Source organism: Myotis nattereri (genome assembly GCF_964212035.1).
Source record: "Myotis nattereri genome assembly, chromosome: 3".
Taxonomy (NCBI): domain Eukaryota; kingdom Metazoa; phylum Chordata; class Mammalia; order Chiroptera; family Vespertilionidae; genus Myotis; species Myotis nattereri.
In genome coordinates, this window is record NC_138077.1 from 187,031,332 (window position 1) to 187,050,482 (window position 19,151).

Consider the following 19,151-nt stretch of genomic DNA (forward strand, 5'->3'; position numbering starts at 1 on the left):
TCTGAGGTGCGAGGCTGGAGTGCTTTCCTCTATCTCCTGTCCCACAGGTTGATCCCCTGAGGTATTAACTTTCCTGAACTCCTGAGCTGCACACAGGTCAAACAGCCTTCCCAAGTTTTGTAGAGAGCCCAAGCGAGATGAGCAAAGAACTGCTGTGGCCTCGGGGTGGCATGCTGGCAGCTTGTTGGCAAGTTTCAGTTACCCCGAAATCGAGTGGGTTGAGGGACATGGTTTGGGCCACCACAGGTGTCAGCTAGGCTCAGAAATGAATGTTGACTGAAAAAAGGAAATTACAGAGAATTAGGTGTAATGTGCTCCATTTTTATAAGGTTGAAAAACAAGTAAAAGTATATAATGCTTTGGGGTTCCCCCACATATATTTTATTATTGAAATATTATGTGATATGTGCTTCTTGTAAAAACCATGAAGAGTAAAGATGAAAGTTTCTCTCCTCTCTCTCCCCTCCCATCAATCTCATTGCCCTTTCCAGAAAGAACCATTTTTAAAATTTATTTTTTTATTTAAGTATAGTTTGTACACAATTTTATATTGTTTATATTACTTTCAGGTGTACTATATAGTGGTGTGACATTTTTATACCTTACCATGTGATCACCCTACTAATTCTAGTAATCATTTGTCACGTGTGCATTTATCACAATATTATTGATTATATTCCCCTTCACCTTTTTCGTCCATCCCTCCACACCATCCCTTTTGGTAACCATGCCGTTGGTCTCTATTTCTATGAGTCTGTTTTCGTTTCGTCTGTTTGTTTTGTTTTTTAATTCATTGTTAAGGATACAATTATGGATGTTATGAATATACAGTTATGGATATTATGAAAGCTGTCAAGACAGGCAGGAAAGGGTTTATCACAGGTTGGTAGACAGTAAGCACGTTTGCTTGTCAGGAAGCACGTGTCGGGGTGCAGCTGGAGATAAAGGTAGTGAGTTCAAGAAGGTGGCTAATTGGTAGATGTCTTTGAAACCGACCTTCAATTTTACTCAGATTTGGAAAGTAAGTGGGAGCAAGCTTTTCAGAAAGGGTGCTTTAGGGTCAAAACTTATGAAAAGGAATCGCTATGCAGTTAGCTGGGGAGGGGAAGGGTGTGAGGGCCAAAGATCCCTGACACCCGGTGGCATTTGGAGTTTCCCTCACTTTTTTAGGGAGGCCTCTCTTTGCTCTGTTCCCTTATCAGGGGCAGACAGGCAGGGCGGAGCTTGTGGTGTGTAGGGGCAGCTAGAAGGGAGTCTGTGGGACAGACAAGGGAGCCCCTGGGTGAGGGCTGTGGGCATTAGAATGAAAGGAGAGCTTTTCCCAGGCCCACCTCCAGAGCCCTTCCTGACCCCTCTGCCTGATGCCTGATCTCCCCGGATGGATGGAGGGAGGCTCTGCAGCTTGGAGACTCCAGCTTTGCCGCACAAAGGGCCCTTGATTCCAAAGGTGGTGAGTGCTCCTCCCTTTCCCCTTCTTCATTCTCTTTAGTCCTTTAACTTTCTCAGGATCTTCAGGTTCGTTGGACAAACTATCCCCTTTCTCCTTACTCCCGAGAACATTTTAAGATATAAATATAAACATACTTTTATTGATTTCAGAGAGGAAAGGAGAGGGAGAGAGAGATAGAAACATCAATGATGAGACAATCACTGATCGACTGCCTCCTGCATGCCCATACTGGGGATCGAGCCCACAACCTGGGCATGTGCCTTGACTGGAAATCGGACCGTGACCTCCTGGTTCATAGGTCGATGCTCAACCACTGAGCCATGCTGGCCAGGCACAAGACATTTTAAAGGACGAAATGAGGCAATGGGAAATGGGAAGCACAAAAGGGGAAGAGTGAGAAGGAGCCTGGGTGAGTTTTGTCTAAAGACTCTCATTCAAGTATTATTGTCATCATCATTGGTATTATAGCTATCATTAATTTAGTCCTTACTATTAGCCAGGCCCTGTGCTGTGTGCTTTCAGACTGATCATTTGTGGATTTGCAGGGTCTTCTGAAGTTGCTTGGAGTTATTAAGGGGACTTCTGTTGTAATGCTTTTCCCCACCCGTAGAAGTAACCACTGTTTACTATCTACACTCTTGCCTTTTTGCTAAGCATCTTCTCCCTAAATTGTATCATACTATCCATAGCTTTTCAAGTTACTGTTTGGGTTACAATATATATATATATATTAATTCTTTTAAATTGATTTCAGAGAGGAAGGGAGAGGGAGAGATAGAAACATCAGTGATGAGAGAGAATCATTGATCGGCTGCTTCCTGCACACCCCTTACTGAGAATCGAGCCCACAACCCAGGCATGTGCCCTTAATGGGAATCGAACCCAGGACCCTTCAGTCCGCAGACTGATGCTCTGTCTACTGAGCAAAACCAGCTAGGGCCCAAATGCTCTTAAAGATGGTTTTAGCATGTGTGCATGAAATGCTGTGTAGTATTTCGTTGCAAGAATGTGCAACTATTAGTTAATCATTCCCATTTTAATGAACTTTTAGGTTGTTTTTAATTTTTCCTTTTCATAAGAAGCTTTGTGATAAGCATCCTCACCATCAAATCCTTATGCACATCCTTATTTATTTCCATAGAATTCTTTTCTGGAAGTAAAATTACTGGATTAAAACTTTTGCAAATTTATAAATCATTTGATACTTATTGCTAAATTACCCTGTGAAAGTTGATTTGCACTGGGCAAGAGAGTCATTTTCCCACCTGTGTAATAACTCGGGGTATTATTTTTTCTAATATTTGATAATTTCAGGGAAGACAAAGTCATATCTAACTGTGGTCTTAGCCTGCATTTCTCTGATGACTAGAGAGTAAAAGTCCATTTCTGGTGTCATCCTCTCCCGGGTTGGTTTGCCTCTACGGCTGCTTAACGTGACTTGATGACGTGCTTCAGGGAGACTCCCTGGCGGAAACCACCTCGGTTGCCCTTGTCACACAGAGTGACAATCTGATGGGAAGACTTCATTTGCCTTTTTATTCTTAGAATCTGGTGCAAATCATTTCACATGTATTTTCTATGAGTCCTGTCTACGAAGTAGGTACTACCATTAACTCCATTTCATGTGTGAATGAGAGAAGGCTTGGAGGAGTAACCTAGACTGTCTAAGGTCACACAGCTGGCAATGGCAAGGCCGGGGCTTGGCCCCAGGCTGGCCTCTTAATCACAATAAGCAATCCGAATTTAGGAAGATGGGGCCGTGGTGGGGGGAGGGCTCCTCTTATTTGATTTCAGGCAGCCCCAGTTCAGTTTGGGGCTCTGTACTACTCTGTGCATGTCTACTCAGGGCGTGTTTCAAAAGCCCTTTTTAATTGAGGGTGTTGGGGATTGGGGTAACTCCAGGGGATCTTGGGCCCTGCCTACTTCTACCATCAGCAATAATTGATAAGGTCGAGAGCTTTTCTCATTTACCTAACTTCTCCTGTTCAGTTTCTGAGTAGCTGGCAACCTGCAGGAAAATGAGTGGGATTGAAGCAAAAAAATATATCCTAACTATAATCCTAACCTCACTGTGTCCTAGTGGGATGTGGCCATTTGCAACACTGGGGGAGTAGAGAAGTATGCTGTATGAATCATGATTAAAAACAAAAACATGGCTGAAACCAGTTTGGCTCAGTGGATAGAGCGTCGGCCTGCGGACTGAAAGGTCCCAGGTTCGATTCCGGTCAAGGGCATGTACCTGGGTTGCGGGCATATTCCCAGTAGGAGATGTGCAGAAGGCAGCTGATCGATGTTTCTCTCTCATCGATGTTTCTAACTCTCTATCTCTCTCCCTTCCTCTCTGTAAAAAATCAATAAAATATATATTTTTTTAAAAAAACAAAAAAACCCCACAAAAACATGTTTTTTTTAAAAAACCTGGCTGGTTGTTCAATGGTTAGAGCATCGGCCCTAAGACCTAAGGGTTCGGTTCCCGTCCAAGGGCATGTACCTAGGTTGCAGGTTCATCCCAGGCTCCTGTCAATGTTGTGTTTTTTTTTTTCTTTCTCTCTCCCTCCTCTCCCTCCCTCTTTTCTCTCTTTAAAAAAATCAATGGAAAAAATATCCTCAGGAGAGGATTAAAAAATAAAAAAAGCCCAATGGGAAAAAAATTAACAAAAAATAAAAATAAAAAAGCCAGTGGGTTTGGTTCAGTGGCTGAGTTTCAACCCATGATACCCCCCCCGCCCCCCCCCCCCCGCCACGCCCGAGTTGTGGACTCGATCCCCAGTAGGGGGTGTGCAGGAGGCAGCTGATGGATGTGTTTTTCTCACATTCATGTTTCTATCTCTCTATCCTTCTCCCTTTCTCTCTTTCAAAAATCAATAAAAACATATTTTAAAAAAGTAAAATAAAAACAAAACATCCCTAAAGCAGTGTGCTCTTTGCCACAAGAAAAAAAGAATTGGAAATGTGTTCAAAGCTTAAGTCACTTTATGTCCCAACCTCTCTTTGACAGCCCCACCTCCTCCAAGCCCCATCTTTTTCCTTTAGGGATCTGGCCTGATAACTTTCACCAAGCCCCTCCTCTTCAGAAAGGATTTGAAGTCTTGGAGAGAATGTAAGAGATGATCTCTTCCTGAAGTATTTTATTATACTTCTTCCCCAGTGGTGGCATGGAAGATTTGTTTCCTGCTATAGGAATTTCAGGCAGTCAAGGTGGTGGGAAAGACTTTTAGAGTAAGGAGTCCTTTAGGGCTTCCCTGTGGTTAATGCACTCAGTGCCCACACCTCCTGTGGATAACAGCACATTTATTGGGCACTTGTTCTGCCAGGCATTTGTGGCAAGTTCTTTTTTCTTTTTAAATATGTTTTTATTGTTTTTTTTTAGAGAGAAAGGAAGGAGAGGGATAGAGAGATAGAAATATTGATGAAAACCATCGATTAGCTGCCTTCTGCTCACCCCCTACAGGGGATCGAGCCTGCAACCTGGTCATGTACCCTGATCGGGAATCGAACCAAGGACCTCTTGGTTCATGGGTCAATCAATGTTCAACCACTAAGCCTCACCAGTTGGGCTGTGGCAAATTCTTCTTCTTTTTTTTTTAAAATAAATCTTTATCGTTCAGATTATTACAGTTCCTCTTTTTCCTCCCATAGCTCCCCTCCACCTGGTTCCCACCCCACCCCCTGCCCTTACCCGCCCCACTGTCCTCGTCCATAGGTGTACGATTTTTGTCCAGTCTCTTCCCACACCCCCCACACCTCTTTCCCCCCGAGAATTGTCAGTCCACTCCCTTTCTATGCCCCTGATTCTATTCTATTCACCAGTTTATTCTGTTCGTCAGATTTTTTTATTTACTTGATTTTTAGATTCACTTATTGATAGATATGTATTTGTTGTCACTTTGTTGTTCATAATTTTTATCTTTACCTTTTTCTTCTTCTTCCTCTTCTTAAAGAATACCTTTCAGCATTTCATATAATACTGGTTTGGTGGTGATAAACTCCTTTAGCTTTTTCTTATCTGTGAAGCTCTTTATCTGACCTTCAATTCTAAATGATAGCTTTGCTGGGTAGAGTAATCTTGGTTGTAGGTTCTTGCTATTCATCACTTTGAAAATTTCTTGCCACTCCCTTCTGGCCTGCATAGTTTCTATTGAGAAATCAGCTGACAGTCATATGGGTACTCCCTTATAGGTAACTGACTCTTTTTCTCTTGCTGCTTTTAAGATTATTTCTTTGTCTTTTGCCCTTGGCATTTTAATTATGATGTGTCTTGGTGTGGTCTTCTTGGGATTCCTTTTGTTTGGGGTTCTCTGTGCTTCCTGGACTTGTAAGTTTATTTCTTTCACCAGGTAGGGGAAGTTTTCTGTCATGATTTCTTCAAATAGGTTTTCAATATCTTGTTCTCTCTCTTCTTTTGGCACCCCTATATTTTGGATGTTGGTATGCTTGAAGTTATCCCAGAGGCTCCTTACACTATCTTCATATTTTTCTATTCTTTTTTCTTTTTGCTTTTCCAGTTGGGTGTTTTTTGCTTCCTCGTATTTCAAATCTTTGACTTGATTCTTGGGATCCTCTAGTCTGTTGTTGGATCTCTGTATATTATTCTTTATTTCAGTCAGTGTATGCTTAATTTCTAATTGGTCCTTTTTCATATCCTTGAGGGTCTCACTATATTTCTCGGAGGTTTCTAGGAGATTCTTGAGTAACCTTATAACCGTGGTTTTGAACTCTATATCTAGTAGTTTGCTTTCCTCCATTTCTTTCATTTGTGACCTGTTTCTTTGTCTCCACACTTTGGCTGCTTTCCTGTGTTGATAGAGTGGCTCTGTGTGCTAGGTGTCCTATAGGGCCCAGTGGCTCAGCCTCCCTAATAACCTGAGGTGGACACTCTTGGTGCACCCCTTTGTGGGCTGTGTGCACAGTCTTGTTGTAGTTAAGCCTTGATTGCTGTTGGTATCACTGGATGGAATTGACCTCCAGACCAATTGGCTGTGAGGACCAGTGTGTCTACAGTGGGAGAACTTCTGTGCTGGAGACACCCTTATGGGGCAGGACATGCTTCAGTGGGGCTTTGGTGCTCACTGAGTCTGCCCAGGTTTTTAGGCAGAGAAAGGCCAGGCCATTCATATGCAAAAGCCTCTGCACACAACTTGGGTGAAGTTGTAAATTGGGGGTGCGGGGGGTGTGTGTCTCAGGGAATCACCAGGGCAGAGCAAACCGCAATGGCTGCCAGTCTGCTCTGCCTCAGTGAGGTCCCGGGGTCTGTGTCCCGTGGCCCCGTGCAGGAACAATGACTGCTGCAAGCACCTCTGTGAGAAAGCCGCCTTCACATTCCGGCTCAATTCCAGACAGTCCAGTTTCTCTCTGTATGAGTCTGGGTCCCCAAATTCTCACCCGGAACTGGAGTTCAGAGCAGTCAGGAGCTTGTATCTCCCTCCCGGTTGAAAAAGACAACAGCATGCCCAGCTGCCAGCCCCTTTCGTGCACGCCTCTGTACCTCCACACTTCCACACCTCTGCACCTCCTACTGGGCTCAATGCACTTTTCTCTTTCCTTCTAGTTGTAGAATTTCCACTCAGCCAGCCTTCCCATGGCTCTGGATAGTATTTGTTTTGTGTTTTAGTTGTAGTTTTAATGTGGTTGTGCGCGGCAGCAAGTTCAGGTGTTTACCTTTGCTGCCATCTTGGTTGTTCTCTGTGGTGAGTTCTTCACATGACTTTGAACCCTCTTTGAACCCTCACAGTCCCTGTGAAGAAGGTTCCTCCTTTATAGATTAAGACCTGGAGATCCACAGATGTTGTACAACTCTCCAGGGACACAGAGCTAGTACCTGGGGGAGCTGAGACTTGAACCCAGGTCTTTCTAACTCCAGACCCTGAGTTTGTAAGATAGGTGCCTTCATAATGAAATGGCGGGACCTTACTGCCTTGGTTTGTTGTTTCTCGAGAGTCAAACTGAGCCCTAACCAGTTTGGCTCAGTGGATAGAGCAGTGTGGCGAACCTTTTGAGCTCGGCGTGTCAGCATTTTGAAAAATCCTAACTTAACTCTGGTGCCGTGTCACATATAGAAATTTTTTGATATTTGCAACCATAGTAAAACAAAGACTTACATTTTTGATATTTATTGTATATATTTAAATGCCATTTAACAAAGAAAAATCAACCAAAAAAATGAGTTCGCGTGTCACCTCTGACACGCGTGTCATAGGTTCGCCATCACTGGGATAGAGCGTCAGCCTGTGTACTAAAAGGTCCCAGGTTTGATTCCAGTCAAGGGCATGTACCTTGGTTGCCAGTACATCCCCAGTAGGAGATGTGCAGGAGGCAGCTGATCGATGTTTCTATCTCATCTGATGTTTCTAACTCTCGATCCCTCTCCTTTCCTCTCTGTAAAAAATCAATAAAATATATATTCTTTAAAAAGAGTCAAACTGAGAAGGCTGGCGGGAAAGAGCTCCAGGCCCCACTGTGGGTGGAAAATTGGCCTGGAGCATTTCCCAGACTTGGCTTGGGACCCTAAATGCAAAAAGAGGTCACTATCCTGGTGTTTACCAGGTTAGTTCTAGATATAGATTCTCAATCTTCCAGACTCCTCCCTGTGCCTTCTAGGGCAACACCGTGTCTCACCCTGGCTCTCACTCACGGCATTTATAGACTTAACCATGATGCCAGCCTTCATGGCGAGCACTGTCCTCCCTCAATGCTCACAATAACTCTGCAAGGAGGCGATTTTATACCCTTTTTAAAGATGGTGGAAGAGAGTTCCAAGGAAGTGAAGCCACAATGTTACGGGGAGGTAAGTAGCAGAGCTGGAACTTGAATTCTGGTCCGGGTGGTTCCAGAGCACCTGCTATGCAGCCTCCATCTCCGCCCCGCGTCCTCGGCGGTAGCTTTTCCACATCAGGCTCACGAACCTTCTCTGGTGTCTGCCTGTCTGTCCTCCTAGTTCGGATGGAGACCGTAAGTTCCTCTGGCTCCCGGCTCTCCAGCTGCCTCATCACCCTCGTCTTCCTCCAGCTGCCCGTACGCGTGTCAGGTAGGAGCTCCTGACCTCGTTCCTGCCTGGGACATCCGACCACGGCCTTCTTTCTTCGGGGGTTCTGTTGTAACCCCAGTCCTTCCCAGTGCCCGCCCCAGACTCTCTAGGAGCCTTCCCCACGTGACCTCCGCCTTCATCCCTTGCTGAACGCTCGCATGCCTCCCAGACTGCGCTGTCCCTTTCTTGTTTTCACTGCACAGGGGACTCCGGCCAGCTCCACCTGGCCCCGCTAGGGGGCACAGCCAGGCTGCTCTGCCCTCTCTCGCTCTGGTCGGTGCCGACGCTCACCGAGGTGCGGTGGCTGCGGTCCTTGCCCCGGGGGCGCTCCCAGGTGGTTCACGTGTTCCGGGATGACAAAGCCCGCGAGGAAGATGTGGTCCCGGAATTCCAGGGGAGGACGGCGCTGGAGAGAGACACGCAAGAGGGAAATGTCACGCTGGAGATCCGCCACGTGCGGCTGGAGGACCGAGGGCCGTACCGATGTCAGGTCCGGATTGCAAACCTGAGTCGAGAGGGCACCGTGATCCTGCAGGTGGCAGGTTCGTCATTTTCCGGGGGGCGGGGGGGGGGGGGCGGGGAGAGGTGACTGGTAGAGGTGGATGGGGTAAGTACTAGCATGCAGCCAGATACTCTCGTCCCTTTGCGGTGAACAGCGTGGGGTGGGGAGAGAGAGCAGGCGTTCACAGCAATGAACAGCCCGCCCCCTGCTCACCCGGAGCCGCCTTGGGAGCCAGAAGAGCGCCCTGGCGGGGACGGGGATCTTGCCAAGGCCGTGCCAGCGGCTTTCCTTTCCAGTTCTAGGCTCCGACCCTTACATCCACGTGAAGGGCTACGACGCTGGATGGATCCAGCTGGTGTGCAGGTCGGTGGGATGGTTCCCAAGGCCTTGGGCCGAGTGGAGAGACCCTCAAGGCAGGGTGCTTCCATCTGAGCCCCAGGCCCCTTCCCTGGACCACGCTGGGCTCTTCGAAACAGCCGTATCCAGCAAAGTCAGGGACAGCACGGTGGGCAGCGTGTCCTGCACCATCCGCAACGATGCCCTGGGCCAAGAGAAGACCGCAGCCATGGTCATAGCAGGTAAAGCTGGGGCAGAAAACAGGCTCGAAGCTCCTGGTGGCTCCAGAGAAAACTCTTGCCCAAGAGGAAAATTTATAAAGAATTTTTTAAATACTAAGAATAGCATGTTTATTGTAGAAAACTTAAAAAAAAAAGGAGATTTTTAAAAAGAAAAAGAAGCCTGATTTTATAAATTGGAGAGAGCCACTGCTAACATTTTGGGGCATTTCTTTTAGAATTTCTTTCATGGGTGCATCTCTGAGTGTGTATTGATACACATGTGTATTCTTCTGCCTAGGTTGTTTCCCCCTCCACTTTCAAGGCCGTGACCATTTTTTGCCCATGTCTTTAAGCAGTTCTCTGCAACAGATTTTAAAGGGCCGCACAGTATTTCGTTGTGTGGGTATAGCATAGTAAAATTAATCGAAGCCCTATTTCTTGATATCTGAGTGGTTTAGACTTTTCCTGTAACAGTGCAGTGAACATCTTTGCACATAACTTGGGGAGTGATTCTGATTATTTTCTTAGAATGTGTTCCTAGAAGTAGGATTAATGCACCAAAGGGTTACGAACCTTTTAAAGACCCTTGAAACATGGAGCCGTGTGGCAGAGAAGCGTGGTTTTAGAGCCAAGAAAGAAAGAGTGTGGCCTGGGGCCCCAGGTGCAGAAGGAGCACTGACATCTGCTAAGCCCTTTGTTTTTCTCTCTCTCTCACCTCTCCTCTCTTCCTACAGCCACTGCCTCTCATCGGTGCTAAGCACTTTACATCCTCCTCTCTTTGAATCTGTCACAACCCAGGGGGACTGGGATTATTGTAATCCTCATTTTACAGATGACGAGCCAGGTTTGGAGGGGCTCCGTCTCCTGCCTAGGGTCCCACAAAGGATGAGCGAGGACTCACGCCCAGTTTAGACTCTGCCACTTGTCATAGTGCTTCCTCTGCTTTATTCTTGTGTCTATTTCTTCTTTCCTTTCTCCTGCCTAGGCGTTAGGCCTGCCGCGGTAGCCCCACAGAAGTAGCTTTGCTCCCGCTGATACAGCTCAGGGCAAAGGGGGGCTGATGGCTGTTCCACAGCAGAGTGAGGACTTGAAGCAGAAGGCAGGTGGTGCTCAGAGAAGACTGCAGGTGATTAGAGGAAGCACCTCCAGTTCTTCAAAGATCACTTTCCCACGGAATGATAGGGCAGGATGAGGTTGCGATTGGGAAGCTGAGTTTAACACATTGTTTCCAGGCAGGACCATCAAAACCACTCCTAAGAGATGACCATCTCGCTTTAAAGTCATCCCGAGTCATCCAGGGTTTGAGGCACTTAGAGAGGCAAACACCCTCAGCTATCTTGGCTGGAGGTCTCTCCCTAGAGGTGACAGAGACCGTCGGGCTGTGCCTGAGGCATCTCCCATATGAGGTGGGGTCTTTGGCCTGGAAGAAGCTCTGAGATAACTTCTGAGGGTGGTCATTGGTGGTTCTGTTTCAGCCCCATCTCCAGGGAGGATCTCCCCCGCAGCAGTGGCTCTTGCTGTGGTCCTGCCTGTCCTGGGCCTTCTGATCATGGTGGGCATTGGCCTCATCTGGAAGCAAAGACGATCAAAAGGTAACTAAGTGGGAAAGGGGCCCGGGGCGGCAGGAAGTGGGACTGTGACTTCTCTAGGAAAAGGCTGGGGGGAAGGAGACATAGATGTGGCGGTTATCCATAGTTTGGAGACTCTGCAGATTGTCTGGTAGAACAATGCTCTGGGGACCCCCAATGCAGAGAAGATCAAAGAAACTGCAGAAAGTTCCTGGGAAGAGTTGTGAATTCTCAACTTTTGAGAAATTAAAAATAACTGATCATGCCATTCCTCTAATTAATTTTAAAAAATCCAATTCTATCCATTGAATAAAACCCCCATCAATATAATTGCATCTCACAGGATCTCAAGGTTGTATGGCACCTTGAAAGACACCTAATCCGGGGGGTAGGGGAGGCCAGGGGATTCTCAAGGGCGGGGAAAAAAAAGGACACATATGTAATACCCTTTGTAATACTTTAAGCAATAAAACAATTAAAAAATAAATAAATAAATAAAATGATTTAAGTAAATCCGTAAGTATATAAAAAAAAGAAAGACACCTAATCCAACACCCCTTTCCCTACCTGATGGTTTGAAGACCCTCTAATCCTTTCAAATGGTCACAGACCTGCAGGGACCAGGAGCAAAGTCCTCTTCAGGCAGCTTGTTGTCCCCGGACAACTCTGCCTGTTAGAAAACGCTCTTCCTTAAGCTGAGCTGATGTCTCTCTCTCCCCCTTCCAGAGAAGCTGCTCTATGAACAGGTGATGGAGGTAGGTAAGTGTCCTGGGATGGGTGGGGATGTTTCTCAGTTTTACTCATTTTTATGACTCTAGTGTCCACTAATCTAAATTCTATACCAGAAAATCCCAACATCTGTTGTCCTTGGTGGCAGTGTTTGCTGACTCTGACTTGTAATAGCTTGTCTTTCAATATGTTTGTTGAATTTTGTCTGTGGACTCATTGCTTGATCTTATTCTGTGTGAGTCGTGTAGGTCTAACATGGGGGAAGCTCTTATTCATTCAACAAATAATTGATAATTGTCTACTAAGTGCCCTGGACTGTACTAAATGCTGGGAATACAATGGTCAAAGCAGGCAGTCTTTGCCATCTGGGAGCTTTCAGTCCGGCCAGGGAGGTCTACATGAGTTAAATAACTGCACAAATCAATGTAAAAGTACAACCATACAAATGCCACAAGTGGAAGTTCTGGAGGCTGCGAAGATTATGACCAGGAGGAACCAACCAAGCTTCAGGGACAGGAGAAGAGTCCCCAGAGGAAGTGATATTTGATTTGGAGGAGCGGGAGGCATGGGGGGGCGGGGGGGGGGGGGGAGAGGGAATAGAAAACAATCCACAGAGAAAGACCAGCTAGAGAAAGAAACACAGTGCAGAAGTGAGGGGGACACTGATAGGGGGCCAGGCCCTGTGAGGCCTTGGAGGTCATGTGGAGAACTTTAGTTTTTCTCTCCAGGGCAGTGGCAAAGCAGTGAGTGGGATATCTTGATCAGAATTGTGCTTTGAACAGCTTTCTCTGACTGCAGTATTGGGAAGAGGCCAGAAGGAGCAAGACAGGACTGGGGGCAATTTGGGCTACTAGTTCTGTCATCCAGATGAGAGATGATGAGGGCCTGGATTAGGGAGGTGGCATGGTGATAGAGGTAAACAGGTTTAAAAGCAGGTAAAATCAGTAAGAATCAGGGACCTTCAAGGTAATGGCACAGAATCTCATTTTTTATTTTTTATTATTACTTATCTCCCTCTAGAAACTCTTCTCTCAGACCATGCAAAAGAAAAAGGTAATTATATGAAGGGGTAGGGAACAAATAACATATTCCTTCTCCTTCTACATAAATGCTGACAGTCTATTATTATACATACACTAGGGGTTTGGTGCACAGATTCGTGCATGGGTAGGGTCCGGCTGGCCTTCCCTGATCAGGGCCCATTGGGCCACGCCGGCCAGGGGGAGGGTCCACAGGAGGTTGGCAGGCTGACCCTGCCCCCAACTGGGGTGGGGAGGGTGATGGGAGGGGGGCTGGCCCAGGGGAGGGGCCACAGATGGTTGGTCAGCAGGCCCCGCCCCTGGTGGAACTCCCGGTCAAGGGGACAATTTGCATATTAGCCTTTTATTATATAGGATTATTCAGGTATACACACACATATTCTTCATTAATATTATTGGAATTTACTTTCCAGTGTGAGGGGGCTACGGGGTAGGTGGCAGTGGGTGAGGGGATGCTCATGGTAAAAAGTCATAGGTCTGAATTATCATGAGCTCCTTTTATCAGCCTTTCCACCAGTCACCTAAAAAGGTCTATATTCAATTTAGAATCTATGAATATGCTATCTGGGATGTATGAGAATCTCAAGGATCCAAACAACATTTGCATTCAGACAGGTGGTGTGATACAGTGGGAGCCCCACAGGCTCTGGAGTCAGCGACACCTGGTCAGGTCACTGGTCTGCCTTGGATGTGTCGCTTCACTGCTGTGACCTTTGGTTTCCTCATATGTAAAATGTGATTAAAAATCCCCTTGCCCGATTGTTTTCAGGGTTTAAAGAGACAACTTGAAAAAAACTCTTCTATTTCAGTGCCTGGTACTCCTCTTCCTTATTGCCATTTCATCTTCATTAACTGAATGTTTGTTCTGGGCCATTGAGGGTGAAAGTTCGACACCCAGGGTACAAAAAACAGGCAGTCTATGCCCCTTAAAATCTAGCTGAGAATACAAGTCACTGGCTCAGAAATGGTACACATTCAATGATTTGGGCCTCTCCTCTCCGCCCTTACCTGTCCTCCCCGCGGGTGAAAGTGTGGGGGTGCACGCAGCAGGGGCCCTCTGGCTGCTCTCTCCAGGAGCGGAAGGCACAGCATGGTGCAGTGGCCAAGGCCTCTGACTAGGAGCCAGACACACTGGGGCTTGAAGCCTGTCTCCTTGGCCACTTGCTAACTGGATGACCTGGGCAAATTTCCATGTCCCTCTGAGCTTCAGACCTGGGAACAATAATTCTACGCACCTTACATTGTCAAGGGGGTTCAGTGCCTACATCATTATGAGAACAGGACACAATAAATGGAGGCTAATAATAGTGGAAATATAATATGTCATTATTATATATAAATAATATAGTGTCTACATAATATAATCAATCATTAATAGAGTGAACATTATATAATTATAACATTAATCAGATTAATAACATTGATATAAACATAAACCAAGAGCTCCTGAGGGGCCATATCATATCCAGCTTCATTGCTCCAGTGCCTAATGCCTAACACATGCCCAGCTCTTAGCACAGGGCTTGGCAGTAGACTCAAAGTTATAACTTCAATTCCCTGGCAGGGCCAATGCTCCCGGCAGCATGTGAAGCATATACATACATCCCAAACCATCTGGAATCTCCAAATCTGAGAATCTCTCCGTAGGACTTCAGGAGACTTACTGTAGAGAGTGAGAAAGCCATGTCCACAAGTCAGTGCTAGGCCTTCGCTGTAGATGTTATAAACAGTAGGTTATAAAAGGGCAGCAAGGCACACACTCATATACACATGGTGACAAACATATGGAAACACTCGTACAGACAGCGGAAATGAAACCGGATAAAAAGGAAGGGAAAAGGAAGGAGGAGCCAGACCTGGGCAGCCTGGTCTTTGGAAAGTGGCACCAGCTGCACTGGCTTCCCCAGGCTGCCTCTGGGAGGCGACGCACTAGCAGCTGAGAGGCATGTCATCCTTTCCACGGTGTGGGGGTGGGGTGGGGTGATGAACCTCCCTGGGCTCAGGGATAAAGCAGAGCATCTGCTCACTCAGGCCTTTTTCTCTGTTTTTCAGGAAGGCTCCATAAATCCCTCAGTAAGTTCTGCTCCTCCTCCGTGGCACGGACCTCCTTCTGCCAACATCTTTGCTTTAGGATGGGTGTCTCAGTTTCATATCCTGGGGCAGAAGAGAGGGGGGTCAGGGTGCTTTAAACCATGGGGTTGGAGATTTCTTGGCTCTCAAGGGCCTCTCTTCTCAAATATTCCCTGCTCCCCTTTCCTGCACAACAGTTACCTAGTCCAGCGGTCGCCAACCTTTCGGACCTCACAGACCAACGCTAGGTCCTAGTCTCTAAGCGGGAAATGTTAATCAGGAAGAGATGTAGCGCCCGTAGGTGAAGCCATCTGGAAGACCTTTTATCACCAGGCATGGAATTCCCTTAGGTGGGATCCCAGGCGATGGGTCCTCATTAAACTGAACATGCGGAGCAGCGTTTCTCCACCTCATGTATGAGACTCTCTTTAGTGCAAAAAAAGAATTTTCAGACATGACATGTCTACTTTATTTTTCCTTGATTAAATGTACACAAGAAAATCTAATAGAAATTCAGTGATAGTTTTTGTTTGTTTGTTTGTTAATCTTCACCCAAGGATATTTTTCCATTGCTTTTCAGAGAGAATGGGAGGGAGGAAGGGAGGAGGGAGAGGGAGAGAAACATCGATGTGAGAGAGACATATTAACTGGTTGCCTTCCAGGTGCCCCCACAGGGTGTGGTGGGGGCAAACCACAACCCAGGTACGTGCCCTTGACCATGATTGAATCTGCAACCCTTCGGTGCAGGAGCCAACACTCTAATCATTGAGCAACACCAACCAGAGCTCAATGATAGTTTTAAATGAACTTATATTTTGTTCTTCTCTCACAATAGCTACATATATTACATTGTAGTTACCTAGATGCGTGAGATGTGCTACTCAATGAGTTGTAGTCAGGTTTGGCTTACTTGGGAATTTGCTGGCCCTCTGCAGTATCTCTGGGGATCACTGGGGTGGGGCTGGACGGTCAGGGTATTGCTAGTGAGGATCTGATGTGGGAATGTGGTTGGGAGGGGACCCAAGCATTATGGAAATGTGGAAGCCCTCCTTCTGATTGGTCAAACTGTTTTTATTCTTTAGAGAAACTCCGGAGTGAACTGAGTAAGTTTCCCATGTCCTTCCATACCGAATTCTCTCCTGCTGATTCTGTATTTTCAGTGATAGCTCACCCCTCTTGTTTCTTTTTTGTAGAGTTGAAAAGAGCTGCAGCCAACTCAGGTGAGATGCACTTTCTGGGTGCCCGACTCCCGCCCTCGGGGGTTCTCCTTGTCTCCTTGAGTTTACAATCCCTTTTGTCTTTCAGGCTGGAGAAGGGCCCGGCTGCACTTTGGTAAGTTACACCAGGCAAGCCCGCCTACATTTCAGAGCCCAGTGCTCTGTACCTTTGGAATGCAGGCTGACTTTTTTGTTTGTTTGTTTGTTTTTTGTTAATCAAACCTATTCATCTGCTTATCAAATTTTAAAAAATCTTTGTGATTTTTTTTGGGGGGGGAGGCTCAGTTAGACTTAGAAAGTTTATTGGTTATTTGTATGTCTTCTCAATGACTTGTCTGCTCTTATGCCTATTCTGGCTACTATTTGATTTGTGAGGATTCTTCCTATAGAAAGTGTAGAAACTCTGTCCTGTTCCTCACCAATTATTTTTCTGAGTTTTTCGTTTGCATTTTAATTTCCTTATATTGTTTGTTTGATGCACGAGTGTCTTGTTTTTATGTAGTCCAATTTAAGAATCTCTTCCTGTGTAGTTTCCTCTGTGCTTCCAGGTTTTGGAAGTCCTTCCTATCCCACAGTTGGGTAAATAGCCAGTGCTCCTCTGTCTGTATACACACCTGCCACCTTCTTCTTGCTCTTGAGGGTTGGTGATTGAGATTCTCAGAGAAGAAGGGAAATGGTTGGGCAGGTGCCCCCCCCCCCCCCATTGTAGACTACAAAAGGTTTTGTAGTTTTATTCTAAAAGATTTGCACATCTCTTTTAATTTATTCCTAAATATTTGCCTTTTTTTTTTTTTTTTTTTTTGCTGCTGTTTCAATGAGATCTGTTAACTTCCCTGCTTGGGTCCTTATCAGTTTTCCAGTCTGTTGATGCCCCTCCTGTTCACTCCCTCTTCCTTCAGGCAGGTGGAACTGATGAGTCGGCTGCTTCAGAGCACGCCTCGGTCACCTTGGTTGATATTCTGGGAATTCCCAAGCCCTTCTCACACTCACAGTCTGGCTTATTCCCACCACCTGGGCAAAACACACATTTCACAGATTTAACTCTCCAAGAAGTGTCTGTTCTCTGTACTGGGGGAAGGAGGGAGACCCACCATGACCTTCCACAATTTTAAGGAAGAATCCTCTCTCTATTAACATTTAAAAATAATAATTTTGAGCAACAATTTCAGTTACCAAGATGAGCATCACACATTGTGTATGAAGGAGGCACTGCCTCACGTGTTAGCTCATCAGATGTGCACAGCAGCTCGACCACGTCCGGCCTGCCATTGTTCCCACTGTTCCCGTTGTTCCCGTTGTTCCCATTGTACGGATGAAGAGACTAAGGTCTGGAGAGGAACAGCACGCCCCAGGTCACATAACCAGCCTGCGGCAGAGCTGGGACTTCCACGTCCAGTGTGGCTTCTGGGTCTGACATCAGAGCCAAGGTTTATTATCATACCTTAGCTTCCCCTGGACCATCGGAGACCAAGGCGGTATTTCCTAAGGGATTAAGGCAGCTTCACAAAGGAAAACTTTCTCCTGTTTTATTGATGCACGAAAATTCATGCAAGAGTAAGCCTCCGCGCCCCCCCCCCCCCCAACCTGGGCTGCTTGGCTCAGGCTGCCACTGCCACCCACCCGGTTCCCTGTGGTTCCCTATTCATCATGCTGTAGTCGGAGCCTGCAGGCCGAGGAGGAGGGACTGAGAGGTGAGCAATGCACCTCATAGCGACTGGCCAAGTGGTCGTTCCGGTCCTTATGGTCGCTGGCCTTTCATTGTATAGGATGACCAGGAGATCCAGGAGCCCGGAAGACACTTTTCTTTGGCTCCAGTACATCTGGGGTCGAAGGAATCCTACACTAAAATGGGTCCAGTGACGTGGGTTGCTGACCCAGAGGTGATTTTTCCCTCCGAAGGTACCCAAACCTCTCCTCTCTGTGCCCCTCTGCAGTGGCCGTGACCCTGGACCCCGACACCGCGCATCCCAAACTCATCCTGTCCGAGGACCGCCGGCGTGTGCAGCTCGGAGACAGGAGGCAGCCTGTGCCTGACACCCCCCAGAGGTTCGATTTCGTCGTCAGCGTCCTGGGCTCCGAGGCCTTCGTGGCGGGCTGTCACTACTGGGAGGTGTACGTGGGCGACAAGACCAAGTGGATCCTGGGGGTGTGCAGCGAGTCCGTGAGCCGGAAGGGCAAGGTCACCGCCTCGCCCGCCAACGGGCACTGGCTGGTGCGGCAGAGCCGCGCGGCCGAGTACGAAGCGCTCACGTCCCCGCAGACGCCCTTCCGCCTGAAGGAGGCCCCGCGCTGCGTGGGCGTCTTCCTGGACTACGAAGCGGGCGTCATCTCCTTCTACAACGCGACCGACAGGTCCCACATCTTCACCTTCACCCACGCGTTCTCCGGCCCCCTGCGCCCGTTCTTTGAACCGTGCCTTCACGATGGAGGGAAAAACACGGCTCCGCTAGTCATTTGCTCGGAACTCCAGAAATCGGAGGAACCCGTGGTCCCCAAGCCAGATGGAAAAGGCCGCGCGAACGGGGATGTGGCCCTGAAGGTGGACGCTTCCCTCCGGCCCTGGTCCCCCGATCTGGGCCCGGCGCTCCAGGGGCTCAAGGTTCCTTCTTTTTAGGGAGGTGCCTCCGTGGCTGCGCCCTGACCCTCCGGCCCAGGGCTCTGGATTTCAGTCTCCTGGCCCGACACCGGCCTCTGGAACAGCTCATCTCCTTTCCCCAAATCCAGACCCTTTTGTGGTTCTATTCGTGCCACCTTCCTCTCATTTCTAAACCCTGTCTCCTGCGGGGGACTTGAAGTTCCCATTGCCCTGGAAGAATTCTTGAAAACCAGGTGAACAACCAGATTAGGGCTAGGCGGTGATGGTGAGTGGGTGTCACCGAGACCCAGGGGTTCTCCATGCAAGGGGCTATTCAAGAGAACTTCATTTTATCGCATCCTGAACTTGGGCTTTTAAACTATATTTTTATTGATTTCAGAGAGGAAAGGAGAGGGAGA

The 19,151-nt window shown here is 47.3% G+C and overlaps 1 protein-coding gene across 1 annotated transcript; it reads left to right on the top strand.

Moving 5' to 3' along the window:
- Positions 1-1,259: 1,259 nt before the first annotated feature.
- ERMAP (erythroblast membrane associated protein (Scianna blood group)) lies at positions 1,260-18,771 on the top strand (the record flags this gene model as incomplete). The annotated part of the gene is made up of 12 exons (XM_081086071.1): positions 1,260-1,450; positions 8,385-8,474; positions 8,678-9,016; positions 9,273-9,554; positions 11,009-11,125; positions 11,828-11,860; positions 12,851-12,883; positions 14,923-14,943; positions 16,023-16,043; positions 16,134-16,160; positions 16,246-16,272; positions 18,092-18,771. Exons 2-12 carry the CDS (start codon positions 8,390-8,392, stop codon positions 18,769-18,771), a joined length of 1,665 nt encoding a protein of 554 aa, XP_080942197.1. The 5' UTR covers positions 1,260-1,450; positions 8,385-8,389.
- Between the last annotated feature and the right edge of the window lie 380 nt (positions 18,772-19,151).